General features: G+C 48.4%; 1 protein-coding gene across 3 annotated transcripts in view; it reads right to left on the reverse strand.

Moving 5' to 3' along the window:
* Window positions 1-4,860: 4,860 nt before the first annotated feature.
* Window positions 4,861-19,819, reverse strand: part of LOC105283207 (histone acetyltransferase KAT7) — a 33,847-nt gene continuing 18,888 nt past the window's right edge. For all 3 annotated transcript variants that reach the window (XM_011345798.3, XM_011345797.3, XM_020032921.2), the window contains exons 10-13: window positions 15,650-15,743; window positions 9,682-9,828; window positions 8,544-8,650; window positions 4,861-7,727 (exon numbers count right to left, since the gene is read on the reverse strand). In XM_011345798.3, coding sequence (XP_011344100.1) covers window positions 7,605-7,727; window positions 8,544-8,650; window positions 9,682-9,828; window positions 15,650-15,743 — 471 coding nt within the window. In that variant the 3' untranslated portion in view covers window positions 4,861-7,604. The remainder of the gene's footprint in view (window positions 7,728-8,543; window positions 8,651-9,681; window positions 9,829-15,649; window positions 15,744-19,819) is intronic.

Below are 19,819 nucleotides of genomic sequence, written 5' to 3' on the forward strand. Positions count from 1 at the left end.
CCGAAGTCGCATCTTGCAAATTGCTGTGGACCGTTTCTGCGCGTATTTGTTCTCCATTATTCTGGTGTATCGACAAATTTAGATTTAGCGAGTTATCATTCAGGAATATATGTCAAATAAAGTATATGTTTTGAATACGTTTTATATATATTGTTGTGTTTACAATTCGTTAAAAGAATCGAAGATTCTGAAGCTTTCTGGCAGACGTTATTTTTAGCGGGTACATGTATTATTGTGTTTTGGATGTTTGTTAGAATGCCATTTTCCATGTATGGTCATGCGTCGTCACGCTCAAAATGTCGCACTTGATTTATTCGTTTGAAGCGAGCGATTTCTGGACCAATTAGGCGAATTTCTTTGTGTTTACGAGAGAGATTCCGTTATCGGTCGGCGGCGATGAGCGGCTCCGGCCGTCATAGTCATGAAGTTCCGAGCGAAAAACGTGCATGCGATTTTAATCTCGAGATTTTATAACTAGTACCAGGTGTCTTTGAACTCGAAATAAACGAATTGCCAATGCCAGTGAAATCTATTCTTATTCCGTTTGAGTGAAGTCCTCGTTATTTTTTCGACCTACCGGCAGAACGATAAGCCAAAGACGCTCCGAGTTAGAATCGGCAATTCAAGTTAACGTTTTCGGTGTCGCGTAGTCGAAGGTACGTAGACAGTTATATAAAAAAAGTTTCTGTTAAAGAATCTCGCAGATAGATCAAAAATTTCTTGACCATCCAGTGTTCCTGATAATACATGAACATGTTATTGTCGTCTAATTGTATTTTTCTCGCTAACCAAAATACTTGCCTTATATGGGCTTGTTATCGTATTTTGGTCATATTGAATCGCTTGCTATACATGGTCATGAAACGCTGTCCGATTTCGATCGGCTATCGAGAACAAATAACCATGATCTGAGCCTATTTTTCTCTGCTTTGTCGATGATCGTTTTGACAAACAAGAGCCAGAGTGTTCAGTACCTTCAATCCGAACGTTCTAATTTTCGAGTTGAGAGAGAATATTGTCAAGTTCCTTTGTTAGCGATTAGACGCGCGACGGAAGTGTACCGAGTATTTCTTTTGATAAGGCTACAATAACTTTTGGAACGGATAATTGAACTCTTACTATTTCTGTTGGTCTCTCGAGCCTTATCCCAGAGAGAGCGCCCACTTCATATCCGGGAACCGGCATTCAAAATTATTTTCGGTGTCGCGAGGACGAAGGCTCGCGTACACTCTCTCTCTCGGCAAAGTGATGGTATTCGTGAAGCGACAGCGCGCGACGAAGATCGGCTGCAACGGCAATAGAAATGATTAGGTAGCAACGACGTGGCGCATGATGCGTATGCTTGTTTAGTCGATTATTCTATTGCGAGCTGTCGCAACCGCATGCGAATGCATGAATCGTGGCGTTCGTATTACACGTATTCGTTCTTGATTCTCAGATATGTGCGTGAAGATTCCGATATTCCACAGGATGACACGTGTATTGAATTTATTAGAAGTCTTCTAATAAAAAAAGGGACAAGCTGATTTTTTGGATGACACTTTGCTCTTTGTAATTTCATCCAATTCACAAGATAACAAATGAAGACGTTGCATTGTTGGAGGATTTTAGCGATATTTTATAGGTAACGTTCTCATTTAGAATCCTAAAGGTGCGGGCTGGACGGCGATCGCTGGAGTGCATCCTTTGCGGCTTCTATCACCACGACGGCAACGACGAAGAACACTTTCGGAGCTCCGCTTCGCACCGTCGCAGCTTCCTCATTCTGTAACGTATCGTTCGCGACACGCGTTACTCGAGTACCTCAGGCTGTGCCAATTTAAAAGTCAGTCAGGTACCTGAAGTAGCGCGCGCTGCGGAGAAACGAGCCGCGCCTTGTCGAGGGGAACTGGAAAAGCAGGAAAGAGGACCGGACCCGCGGGAGGAAAAGAGGGAGGTAAAGAACGAGCGGGAGAGAAGAACGGGATCTCGCGGGGAGGAGTGTGTGGAGGCTGCATGTTAATTGTACTTCATCAGGTGCTCTGGTGAATTCGATACCCGGCACCTGTTGGAGCGCAATTCATATGACTGTGCCTTGCTGTCTTGTCGTTTCCCCGCAAGCGAGCTGACTCTCGCGAATCTCGCCGACACGCGCGACCGGAAGCTGCGTGCACCAAGATGCGTACGCAAAGTATGATGATGTAACTCGACGAATTTTATGGCTGTTACGTAGGCTGCACATATGTACATGTCTGCGCTTTGAACTTTGTTACAATATTTCCCGTGGTTTTTGACGCGCCCGTTATAAGGCGTTTCCGGAACTGCGGCAGCACTACGGCGCAACATTTAATCGATAAATAAAATTAGCCGACGTCGCATCGTCGCTACGAAACGTTGTCGACCGCGTTGTGTGTTCATGTTTGTACCCGCTGTGCAGCATAGAGAAAGAGAGAGAGAAAGAGCGCCCGTAGTCGCGCATCTCGTCGCCGACTAATGGGATAATGACGTTACATAGGGTCGCGTGGCCGTGCAGAGAGAAGAACACGGCTACAGAGGGGGAGAAGAAGAGGAAGAAGAAGAAGGGAGGAAGGAGGTCGTATAACGCAATTATTCAGCTCCGTGCGCGCATCGCCCCAACAGGAATCGCCCGAGGAATCCGAGAGCGACAAAAAGCATCCGATAGCAACTCGAGTTCCTTTTACTTCGGCTAATTAACTCTCACGTGGCACCCCGTGTCTCACGACATCCTGGATCGGGCACACCTGAATCGCCCGTACCTCCCACAGCTCTTTAACGTCACTTTTTAAGTAATTTGATACCTCCCGAAGGTAGCTGCAAAATTCGGGGCCAAATGATTTTATGATTCCCTGTGATACTCTCTCTTTATAATATATTTCGATATTCGGGAATTAATAATAAATAACGCGTGACCTGGATGCGATCAATCGATGGAGAACAGGAACGTAGCGCTTCCTTCTCTGTGTAATTTTGAATGCAATCTTTAACTCGGCGTTGCGAAAATGCGTGTAAATCATTAATCAGCCGGCCGAGCCGGATAATATAAGCGACGATGACGTCAACTTATAATGCCGATATATTCGTCAGATGAGAGCGGGCTCGTTATGTCCGGCAGTTAGATATCTGGAGGCTTATGCTCTCCGTTAACATGCGTTACGCGCGCTATCGTTAAGGCGCTTATTATCGCGCTTATTACTTACTCGCTGTTACTCGTGCAAACCGCATGTTCGTCTATGTAACTGTCATAAATTTCCATCTATGAACCTTTTTCTCGCGAGAGGTGATTACGACTTGACCACAGGTATTTCACGTATCTCACGAATCTGCCCGCCGGGAAGGTACGTGCTGCAACGCGTCCGGTTTGGATCGCGGATCGCCTTTACTCGACGGTGTTCATGGCGAAGGATTAATATTGGACCCGCGTAATTACCAGCTTAATTTCCTCGCACTTGTAATGCCAGCTCATTTGACCGTGCTCCGACACGTAATTGCGTCGCGCGGAGGAGGGAAATAAGCTACCACTTCATAAATCCCTCCTAAGCGCCCCGAGTGCAAGTTTCCAGTTAGTCAGCTGCTTGCTCGGTGTAACGAGAATAAAAATTACAAAGGGAGAAGGTACGAAGATGCACGACGGAAATTTCTGACGACCTGCAATTCTCCCGGAAAAGCCCTCGTGCATTTAACACCCTTGTTACTCTGTCTTTCAACGTCACCATCCCGCTGATTGATCGGCGGATTTATGCGTCGTGTACGCACTTTCGACAATGTTTTCTCGATCGCGCATCGCCTGCATATGCATGAGGGCAGGAGGAAGGGAGCGAGGGGACAAAACAGATCGACCGGGTTCTTGCTTCGCGGTTGACTGCAACTGACGAGGCGAATACGAGGCCGTGTTGTTGCACCCTGAGGAGAGCGTCTTCTGTAACTCCATCGTACAAGAGAGAAATTAAAGCGGAATTGCGAGTCAATCGGGCGCGCTTAACGACGACTTTAACGAGCGCTAAAAGGGGCCATATCGACCAGACGGTATGCCGCGAGGTTGATGCCCGTGAAGGAATTTTATTTCATACCCTTATCGTTCCTGTTGCGAGCGGCGCGTAAACTCGCGTCCGAACTAAATCATCCGTGTCAATTTTGCACGCCAATCTCTGCACTCTGATCGATCCTCCGTACAGGGATCGTAGGGATGACACTGCCATGGTATCATTGTGTCGCTCGCGAGGTGACTTGTTCTGTGTAAGCTAGGTCAAAGCTCATAATTATTGTACAATTAATACAAATTAATGAACATTAACATTGATGTGACGCTCTTCTCGATGAAGGATAACAAATCGCCGCCAGAGTTGGGCCATTTAAACGTCAGCTCGCAGACACGAATTGCATTCTGATGGTTTCCGGGCGGAAACTCTCGACGGCGACTCTTTTGCTTGCTGTTGAATGATGTCTCTCAGTTCCTGACGATATCAGTTCGAACTAAGACTTTATCGGCACCTTTGCATTCTGCGAAAATGGCGTGACCACGACGTTATCCATTCTTGCTAATCGGCGAGTTTCCCGATATCACCTTTTACCTATTAACCCACTGCTGTTTGTGTCGGAGTTGTTCTCGAGTCACAAAGTCCAAAGTTTCAGTCTCCGACTCTTCTAAATATAGATATACACGAGACGGCCCAGCATCGTATCAATCTCTAGCGGACAGCCTCAATTCTTTAGCGCCAATATTTTAAATAAAACGAGTACAACTGTTTATGTATTTGACGTATTATTGTTGAAATATTGAAATGCAAAATTCAAGTGCTGTTCATATTTTAATGCTTCCTGAAAATTGGAAATGATATCGCATTAAAAATGTATACAGATTATAGATTTGTGTCCCATTTTATTGCATTCGTTGCGAGCGCAGTTCGTGACGGTGACACAGCAATGATTACAAAAATGTGTACGTCTACATTAATATTTCTATGTACAATCAAATATATATAATATATAAATCTACAATGATCCTCGATCTTGAGCGATTACGATTTATCGTACCGCGATTTCGCTCCCGCAATAGAAAGACAAATGATACGCAGCGCACGGTGACATGCAAATAATGGATAGAAAAATATATCACGAATAAAAATTAAAACACTCGATTAAGTTAAACGTGTCGCTTTCGGGACATGGAGATCGAAACCGACATGAATTCCGACCGGCGTAAATTTTTGATTATTCGGTGCTTTTCTTACATCAATCAAACTGGACTACACATGCAATTGACCCCCTCTTTGTGCCTGTCAGTAGAGACACGACGTTAATTAATATTTTCGGAAATTATAGATTCGCGCAAATGCTGATGCCCGCGATTAAGCGTGACGAGGGAAACACGGTAATTGGCTGAAATTACCGTCCGACGAAATTACACGGGTTTCGATCTCGGCGAAATGAAATGCGCGCGTTCAGCGTTCGCGACACATTTCGGGAGAGAGAGACGCGCGTTGCCACGCTCGAGGGTTGCCGACAGGGTGACATCGCGTCCAGCACAAGTTGAGCAAGTTTGCGAGTCGAGCTTGCGTCCGCCCGTTTGCCCATCGTTCGGCGACGAAGCTATGGGACCCCAGGACGATCGGCGCGGAACGGAAAGTTCAACGTAACGGATTAAAGTGCGCCGCGCACAAAGCCGGCGAGTCGCAACGGCTCTCCGACAGCTGGGGAGTATTGATTAAAATCGCCGGAGCTCGTTACGGGAGGGGTCAGAGTTGCGTTAGAGTGCGTGAATTAAAGACCTCGCGCGTGGCGAGAGGTGCAAAAGACGCGGGATGGAATTCCGAGGGCAGGGCTCCGGCTACTATTCATCGTGTCCGGAGGCGCAGAACGTGTTCAGATTGAACCCGCGCACGACCTTGACTCGATAGCTATAGAGTTTTCACGTTGCTCAACGGGCACGATCGAGGCCGATGGGCCTCCGCATCGTCAGCAAGTCCCTCTCTTTTCTCGTTCTTTCGCTCATACACGCATACACAGCCTCTCTCTTTCTCTCGCTTTCTGCAGCCAAGCATGCACCTTGGTAGACCGATCAATAACGTGTCCGCTGTGCCTACGTCTTGCGGCTGCGGTGCAGTACAGTCGAACGTGTTTTAACGGGGAAATTATTCCCGAGCACCCGAGTACGAAACGGGAAAGGGGGTCCCATATCTCCGTAGCCATCTGGAGAACATAAAATTTAATGGCAAATGATCTCGCGCAGCGTACCGAACCGCAATCGATGGAACTTTATGTCGTATCAGCACGAGCATGCTTTTCCTTGATTAAAGGACCGAATTCTTGCGATCGTGAGCCCGTTGTGGAAAATTCGAGGCGACTAGGACTCCTCGTTCGGGCGGTCCGGTATCCTCTCCGAAAGCGCATTCGACGCAATCTGATCGATGCACCGGACGCGTTAATGCAGTGCCGCCGTTATGCAACTTACTGCACCAACCAGAGAGGTGCCAAGGTCGATGCACCGACGAACCCGGCGCAGCATTCGACGCAACGCGGAGGAGCGGCTCGTCGTCGGGTCGCCGGTTTAGCAGTTTTTCCTACGTGCAAATATGCAAAATCCCTCCTGTGCGCGTCCGCTTTGCACAGCTGACGTTTTTCGTCGCCGTACCGCCGCAAGTGACGCTGTGCAGTCGCGCATTTAATTACCGTTCAGGTAAATCGATACAGCTTGGAATGCCGGGGAGATCCAGCCGAAACAGTACATATTTACATATTTATTCAACATTCGTATTTACATATTCGAGAGAGCGGATCATTCGTTACGTGATTTACGTATAGTCGGCGTTAAAAAATTGTCGCATGCAGATTCGCAGTTGCACTAGTGTGCAAATTTTTTTAAATAATATTCTAGAGCCTGAGACTCGTACACGATCGTAGAAAAGAGCAAAGTATAGAAAGCCGTGAGATTGAAAAATAATCGGATACGGGAATGCAAGCCGATAACACCAGCGGAGTGCAGAAGAGATACTGAAAGCCATCGCATATCCCGCGCGTTTGTGCGCTATTATCAGCTTGTACTCGCTTACCCTCGTCGACGATTCGTTTCCTAGCACCTAACATGTTCCAGACTTTCCAGGTACAATTATTACCGGACATTGTCAACGACGGAATAATCGCGTAATAACGCTCGTCGTTTCTTCCCGTCCTTTAGATGGCCAGCAGCTCTAGCAAATTGCAGATTGAGTCAATCTGCAGTAGATCCGTGCTGCAGCAAAGCTCCTGCGAATCGAGGAGAAACCCTCCCCCGTGGCGAGCCTTAACGATATCGCCAATGGAATGCGATACTCACCGTACTTGCCGCCCGCGCGCTTCCCGGCAGGACGAAGAAGTTCCTGGAAGGATTTTCACGGCTCTCACCGCGCGTTATGGGCGTGAAATCTGTCGGTGGCGGCTTATGCCTTCCCCGCATTGCCGAGAGCTGACGAGAGGACCGAGCATGCGGATGAATACGACGACGACGACGAAGATGACGATGAGGAGGAGCAAGAATCGACCGTCGTCTCGCGCCTCGGCGAGAGGGTAGAGGTAGGAGGACGAGACGGAAGGCAAAGAGGTGGCGCAGTTCCAGACTCCTGGCAGAGGCCTTAGTTCGAGGCGGAGGGCGTCTTGGGTGGCTGGAAGGGGTTCCATTTCAGACAGTCCGGATCGATCTCTTTGTAGTCGGGTCCCCGTCTCTTCACCCTCTCCTTGTAGTCGTCGATCACGTCCTGAAATTATTTCAACAGCCCTTTTACTCCGGGGGGGCGCGACGGTTCGCGGGAGCGTTTCGACGGGATCGATGAGGGATGCACAATGGCGCAAGGTGTCGAGGGGGATGAGCACGGTCAAATTAACCGAATGATAATTAGCCCCGCGGTCGTACGCCCGACCATATCGGGGATATCGCGCCCGGGACCGAATGACAAACAATCATGAAATCGGATCGCCCTTGTCGCGTAATAATCACGTTAATAAGATACGCCTGATATTTCGGATACCCATATGTGAAAGCCGCGGGTGCACGAGGAATTTTTTACCCTTGAATAAAATTACTATTTCCCGTTATTTATCTTTGCGATCTTTTTGATTTGCGAGAAGAAAAATATAACATGATATTTATAGATGCAATAACACCGCAACGTCTGAATATCTAAAAAATTATTTATGTTCGAGATATATATAAATCAAAATTAAATTTCTAGGATTGAATACGTGATAACAATTCACAGTAAAGTGTGCACTCACAGCTGGAGCGCAACGCAATACACATTAATCTTTTTTATCATAAGGAAAATGTGACGTGAACCATCGGGATCCATCACTGAAGGTATCAATAAGAGTCGCAACAACATTTCGCTCTCGATTCTGGGCGTTGTTACGCTTATCGCGAGTTCCTAGCAGCGTGTACTGAAACCAGGAGCGATAAATCTGACGGCACGATGACACGTGCATTCGTGAGAAAGAATGGACGTTATCTCTCGCGCGAAACGAAGGGGAACCTACGTACATGTATACGCGTATGCAGCGGATTATAATAACAATACCTGTTTCTTCAGAATGATATGCTTTCCTTTCCAATATTTCATCATCCCGAGGGCTTGTAGGGTGCTGACAATGTCATACGAGTCGATCGCCATTTCCTTGCTGATATCTGAAAAAAGATAATTGCCGGACGAACGATTATCTTGGATGTTTGATAACGAATCGTCGTTGGAACTGACGATTATCGTTGGTGAAAAAGTTTCGAAGAAAGATCGTATCTGATCTGGTAAAAGATTTGTTTCTCACGAGGCTTATCATCAAGTATTAGGTATAACGTAGTTGATAAGGAAAACGTAAAGAAATATATCATTTATTGCTGATTAATGCTTTATCTGTAACGGAAATAAAGGAGAGATTATTATGAAACTGCAAAATGTGTTTGTTTAAGAAATTGGCATTATTTTTGTCTTTTGCTAACTCCTTTAGTTAGCTGCACGTGGAAACCTACATTGAAATCCCGCCAAAAATACATGTAATCGTTTCGCGTTTCATTTAATATTGGATTCATTTAACGCGATCCCGGTATAAATGATAATAAACTTAAATGAAGGTCTACGATGGCAGATGCGAAAACGCGGAAATGATGAATCATATATAATCCGCGCTGCGGTTTTCAGCGGCAGCACGGTTTATCCTCTTTGCCCCCCTCCGTGGATACAATTATTCAACCGCTAAAACCAGTTACGTTGGGAAAACACGACCATCGGATCGATAACAATGCGGCGTAAATCCCCTGCTGATTCTCTTGTCTCGGGCTTGCATAAAATCTAAAGTGGTGCCCGTAATATTCACCGAGAGAGCGAGAGAAAGAGAGAGAGGGCGAGAATTATTACAACTGCACATAAATTCCACGGTAGAACAAACCCTGGTTACAAAGTCGAGCGAAAAGTAACGAGTCGGCGAGAATCTTGCCGCTGGTCTACGGCGTTTTCGAAGACTTTGCGAATTATGCAGCGTACGCAAATCCACCACCGAGGGGAACTTCAGAATCACGCTTCCTCGGTGCGGTCCAGGTGTCGAATTAGCGAGCCGAGGAGGAAAGCCGCGGGTCGCATCAGCGCACTTTCATCCCGCCTATGAATATTTAAGTACCGCTCGAGAGTGCCGGAAGCCCGAGCGGTGGAGTCTCGCGTGACCTACCTTTGACGGAGATCTCCTTGCCGCCGAAATTGCAGAGGTACTGCAGCAGTACGTCCTTCCAGTAGCTGCGATACGATATCAGGCCGAGATCCGATAGCGGCTTCTCCGGCGAACCGATCTTCTTCTCGACCCTCGTCAGCAAGTAGCCTGCGCAGCGAATTATCGATCGGTTTTGATTTATACCTGCACCCGAGAATGTGATAACGACTTCCGGCGCGCGCGCGGACGCACGCGACATCCGGGCCGCCAATAAAAATCAAACATCGGCCAACATAGTAAAAAATGGTACCGAGGTAGTAAAACTCTCGGCGTGGAACCGTTTCAAGGAAATTGTAGCCGGGTATGAGAGTATCTCGCTTTATACAGGAGGTACCTCGCCTTCGAATTTATTACCGTTAGCTCGGCAAACTGTTAACGTTCGAGATATCGCGTGTTCTTATCGGGCGAAAGAGGCGGGTTCGCTTCGCGAGGAGGACCGAAGGAAGCCTCGCGCGGTCGTTGCCATCGGACGTCTCGCAACAAAGCTGGTGCGTTTCCGCGCCAGGACGGAAAACAAAGTGCCGCCTATTTCCTGCACGCGCGGGCGCACCCGTCATCGCATATTCGCAAACTACTGCATTATCTCGCGCCAGCGGTGCCAGCGGCCGTAAATGCGCTATGGAATTCCGATTTCATGAGGCACCGCTGCTTGCGAGCCGCTCCGCTCGATCCCGACGCGGAGTCCAACGAACCGCGGGCGCGGGGTCCGGTCCGAAGGAAGCTTTGAGAAAGCAGCCAAGGAGAGCTTGCCGCTACGACGTTCGCGAATGAAGCTGAATTGGTTCAATAAAAGAGATCATTCAGCAGAGGAATTTTCCACAAAAGGATTAATTAATATGGTAACTTGGCCTACAATTATGGTTACAATAATAGTCAAAGACGTCGACGATAGTTTTCAAGTTGTAATCGATCGAAGGGTTCTCCGTGAGGGGAGATTCTAGAATGCGATTAATGAAATCCTATTATACACTTAAATTCGAGCGGACAAGTGACGGCGCATCCGACGAGAACGACCGCGGCAGTGTCCGGCGATGCCCGTCTGCTCCCGGTTGAACGTTCGTTCCGCCTCGTTTGTCCGAAGTATTCTGCGACCAGGCATCAAAGAAAAATGTACAGATAGATGGGGGAGAGAGAGGGCACCCCGAGGTGTTTCGTGCCACGGTCGGTCTGCCTGGCTGCTCGTCTGCTCGCCGATGAATCGGCGAAATCGACCGTTGCACGCATCCGTCCACGTCAATGGAATTATCCGTCGGACCGGTTAAAAACCCGTTTTCAGGGGATGACTTAAATGCCAGATCCAGATCTACCGCAACCCGAGCGCGAGAGCGAAGATCGATAGCGCGAGTCCGCGTGCGTTTAAACGCCGATCGACGAGGGCTAATCTTGTCGGCGAGCAACGCGAGGAAAATCTAAGGTCAGAGTGAGTCTCACTTGGACGAAATGAAATATTAATTCGAGACTCGATCGCAGCAAAGCCTCGTATTGAAAGATTGAAAGTTTACAGCTCAGGAAGGGGAATAATAGTCAACAGCCTCTTGAAGAGACGTCGACCGAAGATTTTCGGACGATAGGTCGAGCATTAAAATTTATAAGGGGTGGGAAACCTTACGAGGGGCCATTCTGTATGGTAATTCGTATCATTCAATAATGTTTACGACACGAAAGTGTCTGCGAAAAATTACGTCTCGTTCACGGTGACGGAGATTCTTGGCAGAGTGACACGAGTCAGCCGGAAAGCGCGCGCGGCACCACCGAGAGAGACGGACTAATCCGCGGGATTCGGGGGATGGAATATGTAAAAGTCAATCTCGGAAGGAAGGCAGAGTGTCGGGACGGGATTTAATGGCCCGCGCTCGCACGTTCGTTCGAGTTTGCACGGATGTCACGGGACAGCATGCGAGTGCCGCGCAATGTACGTAACAGCACCGTGCATTATGCATAACCGATCCTGCTGCGCGCACGTTGGAGGCGGTACCGCACGTTGCCGATGGACCCGCGAGAGGTATCAGTGGCGACGTCGTTTCATCCGCGTTAACGTCACCATCGCCGCCACACGTTCCCGAAATTACCACGGAATCTCACTGCGCCGGCTAGTTCAAAAGCTCCTTCATTAGCAAAGTGATCTCTCCCGCTGCCGTCTCTTCCGCCGAATAAATCTTCTCCGGAAGACGTTTATTTAAAGTCCCGAATGCCGTTTTCGTGCTGGCTAATGGATCAAAAAGAGAGTACGAGCTAATTAAGTGTTAAGGGATTACCAGCAGCGGGGAGCCGCGAAACCTCTGATTTATTGTTCGAGACCGCTAAAACACGAGCCACCTCAATAGTTTATCTTCCACCCTCCCTAACTTGCTCGACGTTTCTTTAGAAAAATTCTTAACCAAATGACAAACGCATAAAATAAAGTTCTACTTTACAGTTTACGACGTTTCTTTTATGTTAAACTACGCAGAGGTCCCGGAGAGGTGTATCGCGATCTTCTCATCGTCGAGAGTTTCTAGAGATCGTAATCCGACCAGAACCCCAAGAACCCGCCGATGCACGATCTATTTTATGCATTTATTATGCATCCGAACGCGCGATCCCGCGCGAGATCGGCTCAAACGATCGGAACGATCCGTTCGAGTGTGGTTCCTTTTTTTCTGTGGAAAGAGAAGTCTCGTCCTTTTCTTGCGCCACGGAGAAAGAACGGCAAACAAGAGGGAAGAAGAGAACGAGAAAGGGAGAGGGCGACACATCCCGCGATATACCAGGACCAGGACACCGATCCTACGTTCCACCCATTCCCGTTCCCGCTCCAGGGTGTTCCCGGCCGGCGAAGGGTTCAACGACCACGTTGCCTCTCCACGTTCCCACGTCGCTCCGTCTCCTCCACTTTCGCGGACCGTGTATCTCCCACCGGCAGAGAGGACACTTCTATCCTCCTCCCCCGCCCGGCAGACTACCGTCTCTCATCGGCACTCCGAGAGCTCCGCTCTTCCTCTCCTTCTCTCCCCGCCCCGCCCCTCCATCGGCTGATTACTTTGGGAGGGTTGAACGCATTCATTACGCGTCCGTTCAGTTTGCAGACTTTCAGGATCGGGATATGGAGGGAAACGGAGAGAGAGTAGTAGTAGTACAGGTTAGAGGGGAGGGAATTCGAGGGTGGATATTCGAGAAAGAGGAAAACGGTGACCGTCGGGACGAGGTGGGAGAAAGGAAGATGGATCGGCGTGACAGGGAGAGATGCGCCGGAGAGGTGAAGTACGCGTCCCGGTCTCGGGCAGAGTCGGCTCGATGAAGGGCGCAAGGGAACGAATCGGAGGTGCGGACTCGCGAGAGGACGCGAACGGTGAAATTGGGCATTGTTGAAGAGCGGTTTGTTGCCTCGTCGCAGTTACCGACGAATTTACGAGCCGTCAGGATCGTTCATCTCTAGCGCAGATCCGCAGAATTGCGGGAGGAAGATCGGATGCCGTGTGTAGCGATAATTTGATTGCACCACACCTTGGATATTTTTATCTGTCCTAGACATTTAGCGGGAAGGAAGCGGGAGAATGGGACCCACAGGACTCTCTGATCACGTGAGACGTTTCTCAGTTAAGGGCTAAGCTCGGCTGGGGTGAAAGCATGCTCCCAGCTGTAATCTCTCTCGGCGGCGAGGGCGATTTGTCTTCGAGACATCATGATGGTCTTGAAAAAAGTATCACGTCAGGGGGTGGGCTAGAGGTCTCCCGTCCGGCGGGACGTCGTGTGCATCCGCCCTTCGCTCCGACGAAGGCGCCGTTACAGGGATGCTGCACGCCGCGCCGACCCTGCCCAGTCGCAGCAACGTTGCGGCGTTAACCCCTCCCCGTCCCTCTTTCGAGCCCCCTGCCTCGTCGGCGCGTACCCTTCGTGCCTAGGCGTAGGGAAAGGGCGTCGGTGACCCTGCCAATCCTACGTGGGGGTAGTGGAGCGAGGTCACGAGAGGTCATACGATTCCGAGCCCTTCGGGCGCTCTACATCGCGCGAGGGGGGAAAGGGACCAGCGGCGAGGGGAGAGTAGGTGGTGTGGCGGCGGGCAGGTACAGAAGAGCCTGCTCTGTAGGGATCAAGGTGTACCGAGTTGGTTGCCCAGGAGAGGAGGACGCGACGCGTGCGTGAGACAGGAAGCGCGGGTGTACGCGTAGCCGGTTGCACGCGTGTCTGCACGCGTGTACGCGACGTCGCCGTCGACGTCGGCTGCGGCGGTGATGGTGGTGGTGGTGGTGGCGGCAGCGACCGTGGGGGTCGATCGATGCGGCGAGACGCCGGGCGTCGCACTTTCCGCAGACCACTTCGCCCTCCAACCTACGTTACACCACCACCATTGCCACCATCACCATCACCATCACCATCGCTGCCGTTGCCACCGGCCAGGGATGCTAACGATACTATGACGCTATGAAAGCCACGTTGATGTTTGGTGCGTGGGTACATGGAGAGTTTCATCACGATGGTTTGTGCGGACGTCAATACCGTTTTTTTGGAAAATATTGAATTGTGCAAATACAGACTGCCATTATGATGCAGATTTCGTTAGCCGATGAACAATGTTTAAATGTTTAAAGCACGCGGTAATGATGCGAGAGAAATAATAAATACACTGAATAATAAAAAGAATAAAATAGCACTGTAATAAAATGAATAAAATGTGTAAATTGCGTGATGTGAAACATCGAAATAAACTGTAGAAACAGACTTCTTTTTAGGAATTACTTAAAGGTGCACGTATGTACTTCGCTACTACAATTTTAAACTTTGTTACGTAACACGATACTTTGATATCGCAATTTTTATCTTACGTTACGTACTATAAAAAAAATAAACGTTATCAAATCAATAGTCCGCATGGGGCTCCGGAGCTCGTAGCGCCGGCCTTGCACAGTCGAAATACAGCCGGCGGCGGAGTCGATGGCACCGACATTGGGTGAGGAGGAGGAGAGGGAGGACGGTAGGGGGAGAGGGTACCGTCTCGCTCGCGGAAAAGCCGGCGGGGCTGTGAAACCACCCCCCTCGTCGACCGACCGACACACCACGGCGGTACAGTACGTCGACCCTCGACCAACCAACCCCCGACGCACCCCCCTACTACTACCGGTGTAGTAGAGTACCGCGCGATACCCGCTCGACGCCGCCAGCTCGCTCGGCATCAATGAAAATGACGTCACGGCAAAAAGCCCCGCGTTTAATTATCAACGCTCCGCGCTGCGACGAGTGCGGGCGTTGCGCTCGCGCGCGTGTACGTCTACGTGTGCGTGCGACGAGGAATCACCCATGCATCGAATTAATCGTGGAATTAACAGACCAGACGATGAAGAAAGAGTGTGAAGCGTTCTTTTCGCGTTAAATGCCAAGTATCGACTCGCTGATTGTTGCCATCTAATCGATCTTCGCAATCTCGGGTGACGAACGTCCACCATACAATACCGAAGAAGTGGCAACAAAGTATCGAACATATTCTAACATTCGAAGATCGATCTATGACAACTTTCGGCAAAATAACATTTTTCACGAAGCTATCACATTCAGAGACGAATGCGACTCTCACGACGCGGATGCAAAGACGAATCTTTCGCGAAGGATCACTGCTCCGCGTCGCGAGAGCGCATTAGCGTTAATGGCACGCGCGAGCGAGCGGACTCGGCTTTTTTATTCGGCCTTCCGGCGATTCAGCGGCCAAGAACGTCGAGAGGGGCCTGCTTATTCGAACGATCAGCGGTTCGCCGCAAACGCGCGCCGGGACGAGGCCTCTTCTCCCCATCGCCGTCCATTCGCGGAGGCGGGCGCGGAGCTCTCCTATTCCTAATTCGGTCATCCTTTCGATTTCGACGGGTGCGGATGGGAAGTCGTCATCGTCGTCTTCTTGGTCACCGACCGAGTCGAGCCAAGGTTAGACAAATGGGGGAGGGATATACCTAAATGTACTTACTGAAGTCGATGAGTAGCCGGCCGTATCCTTGTCGCTGATATGGTGGCAGCGTGAGGATGCAGGACACGTTGTAATTCAAGAAGGAGTTCTTCTCCTGCAACATACGTTAAGGGGCCACTTCTATGAATTGGGTCAAAAAAATCGATTTTTTGTATTTTGCATGTTCTGAAAGACTCATGAATATTCGGTTCAAATATTATAACGAAATTCGCAAAATTGACAGAGTTACGAGACTTTATAGCGGCCGCCATCGAGTACAAAATGAGCCCGCGCGGTCCGTCTGTCAACTCTTACTGCCTGTATATTAGGGGTGTGATTTAGTTTTGAGGGTTTTTTTTGCTCAAAAACACATGTATTTAAATATGATAATGAATGAATACCTTAATCAAAATATTTTCCTTCGTTTTCTATCACTTTTTCCCATCTTTCTGGCAAGAGATGGATTCCACCACGATAAAATCACTCTTCTTTTCAGTTGATCCGTTCGTCGACGAATTTTCGCACTTCTTCGAAATTATGAAAGTGTGTATCCTCTAAAGCGTGTTGCATCCACCGGAACAAATAATAATCGCATGGAGCAATGTTCGGAGAATACGCGGGGTGCGGTAAGACTTGCCATTCAAGCTCTAATAGTGTTTGTTTCACTGATAACGCAACGTCAGCTCGAGCGTTGTCACGAAGAAGAATCACTTTCCGTCCTTTACTCGCAATTGCTGGTCGTTTTTGGTCCAATGCTTGCTTCAACTTGTACAATTGGTGTCGATAACGATCAGCCGTGACAGTCTCATGCGGATTTAACAGCTCATAGTATCCCACCAAATACAGAGCATTACTTTTCAACCGTGAATATTGCGTCTCGGAGTGGATGTTGATGGTTCGCCTGGATCCACCCATGATTTTCTGCGTTTCGGATTATCAAAATAGATCCACTTTTCATCCCCAGTAACAATCCGAGACAAAAGACTCTTCTTTTTTTGCCTGGCGATCAACGAAATGCAAATGTTCAAATGGCACTTTCCGATAATTGATGTCGAACCCATTTCCCTTCTTTCTGAATTTTTCCCATTTCATGTAAATGTTTGGTAACTGTTGTACGATCAACATTTAATGCTCTGGCAAGTTCTAAAATGGATTGTGTTGGATTTTCGTCCAATAATGCTTGCAAATCTGCATTTTCAAGCTTTCTTGGCTGTCCCGAGCGGTCTTTGTCCTTCACATCAGTATGACCACTTTTAAAGCGTCTAAACCAGTATTCACACGTCTTAATTGATGGTGATTCTGCGTCACCATAAGTTTCCACAAGAATTCTATAACCCTCAGCCGCAGTTTTCTTTCGATTAAAAACCAAAAGCAACGCATGTCGAAAATGCTGTTTCGGAAGTTGCATTTTTACGATGATATAAACACGATTGCTATAATGCTACTAAATGTCATGGATAATGTCAACACTGTAAGAAACAACAGTTATCGGAAGCAGCTATTGGAACAAACTGACACTACAGCCATCTGTTGCAAAACCCTCAAAACTAAATCACACTCCTAATACATTGATCCAGTAATAGGACTGGCACGTGATGAGTTATTGAAAAGATGCCTTGGCGGAAATACACAGAATAGTAACGAAAGTTTTAATTCGCCTCTTTGGCAACTTGCTCCGAAACACCAGTATTGCGGCAGAAAAATCGTGGAGATTGCGGCATTTACGGAAGCATCAGTCTTTAATGTTGGCTATACTGCTATTTTAAAAATGTTTATGACAATGAGGATCACGATCGGGCCTATGTGTAAGCTGTACGCCGAAAAGAAGGACAAACATCGAATCCAGTTAGCTGAGCGTCGACACTCTTCTGTGTCAAAAGAAGCCCGAATAGCTCGCAGAGAGGCTGCAAACATACAAGACGATTTGTATGAATGTACAGAAGGACTCCTCTATGGCCCTGGAACCGCTGATTAAATATAAGTCAAAATATTCACGTTATTTCTACATGAAAATCGTTCCGCAAACTTTAAACGCGTTTTTCTCGAAATGACTTTTTCAAAAACGGTGGGCAACATAACTCGAGAACGAATTATCCGATCGAGTTCAGGTTTGGAGGGATTTTGTAACAAACATTTCTGCCGGGAGTGAACCTATTGTTTTGCTAATTTTTGCAAATTAAAGATTTTTTATGCACTCCCGAAGACAAAAAATGGTCAAAAATTCACCTTTTTCAATTGACGCGTTGTAACTTCCACAATTTTCGGAATTAATTGTTTCTAGAGGTTCATTCCCTGGAGACAAGTGTTCTTTATAACATATTTTTTTGCGGATTTGTTTCAGACACAATGGCGACCAGTTATCGTGCCCACCAGTTTGGCGGAACTCGACGTCAGCGGCACATATTTTGTTTTAGTATTCTATATGTACATGATATTTCTTAATACAAAAATTCATGTATATAGATGATGATATAATATATAAACCCTGTAAATTTGAAAAAATTCGACCAACAACTTTTGTCAGAAAATATTCTCAAAAAAACACCAGTTTTTGACGCAACTCATAGAAGTGGTCCCTTAATGTCTCGGTTAGCGTATGTCGGGACGTGTATGCTATCTTGAGTAAAAGGAGGATTAATGGGAAATCATCGCGAATCCGCGCGGGACGTTTCCCCGGCAGGACTGCATCAATCTTTCATCGACGTTCTATAACGAGCTCGAATATCGGGCGAGAATCATCATCGTGAAAGAATCATGCGCCTGAAGGAGGAAAGACCGCCGCGATTCCGAAAGCGTGAAACTTAAAAATAGGGAGCACCGGGCGTAAATAACAAGCGGATTTTCCGTATTTTTAACGTGACCGCGCCTGCAGTGGGCGTGTGCAACGTCGGCTCGCAGATTAGATAAATCCCATTCCGGGATTGCGCCCGCATCGACTTTAAGCCGGTCATTTGTTATGAAATGCGACGGCGAGCCGCAACTTTTGAGATCCCGCTCAAATAGATAGATCACACATCGAGACGTGCCCGCTTCGAGAGGCTCCACTTATCACGCTTGTAAAATGACACTCCGTGCACACGTGCGACCAAGTACTCGGCGCATCTCGTCGTTTCTTTCGCGCGAAAAATGGAAAAAGGAAGAAAAATGCCGGTTAATCGAACAGGCGCGAGGCGGTGCCATTTATAAAGGCATTTTTCCACGCGCGAGCTTCGCGCTTGAGCGTCGCGAATTCAATTCCGCTGAATATAAATAATTGTTTAGCAGTCACCGTTACATCCGATTTTTTTCCCTCTCCCCGCGTTCGTGGCGGAATGCAATTGTCTGACGAACCAATAGTCATCCAGCGGACGCAAGAAAGAGAAAACACTAACGCTCCGCTTCTACCTCTTTCTCTTTACGTTAATTCTCGCTGTGAAAGAGGAGCTTAATCTTCCAGGCGGAATCACGAGCCGCGTGCTTGGGTGACGATTAGCACTTTTCGCTAGGTATCGCGCTAAAGCCTACGATGCACTCGAGAGTGCCTAGAAAGGGGATAGTATGATGGAAGCCGCAGTTATTTCTCCGTCACGGCCGAATTCCGAGACGCGTCCTGACCCAACGCGCGCGATCCCCCTCGATCCCTTTAAAAAGTCAAGCGGGAACGAATTAATGGCGCGATCCCCACCGAAAGCCCGAGAACTCTCTCATCGCGCACCTGGCGCGACCTTCTCCCCTCGCGCGCGGTGGAGATTCCATGCGAAATCGCGAAAGTGACCGTGGCCGATCGTGGCGAAGAAAGAGCGCGGCGCCGGTTTTTCCCCGACGAGAGGAAGAATTAACGGGTCGGCCATCAAGGTTCCTCGCTCTTCCTCGCGCTCATCCTGCGTCTCGCGAATCCTCGTCGCTTCGACACGCGGCGCTCGAACGAACGGAATGGTGTTCTCTCGATGGTATTCGGACACCCGGTATTTCCGGCCGTGTGGCGGCCGTGCTGTTGCTAACTGCCGAGGCAGCAACGGTCCGAAGGACACGACCCGTGGCCGGCGTATGTGTGCGTGTGCACGTCGGCCCACGTGCGTGTATCCGCGTGTTAACTTGGCGAAGTGGAAGGCGAGGAAGAGAGGAAAGAGAAATGGAGATAGACATGGGAAGAAAGAGGGAGATATAGATTCATGTGATAGCGAAAGAGCAAAGAGCGAGAGAGGCAAATTT

Source organism: Ooceraea biroi, chromosome 3 (genome assembly GCF_003672135.1).
Source record: "Ooceraea biroi isolate clonal line C1 chromosome 3, Obir_v5.4, whole genome shotgun sequence".
Lineage (NCBI taxonomy): Eukaryota > Metazoa > Arthropoda > Insecta > Hymenoptera > Formicidae > Ooceraea > Ooceraea biroi.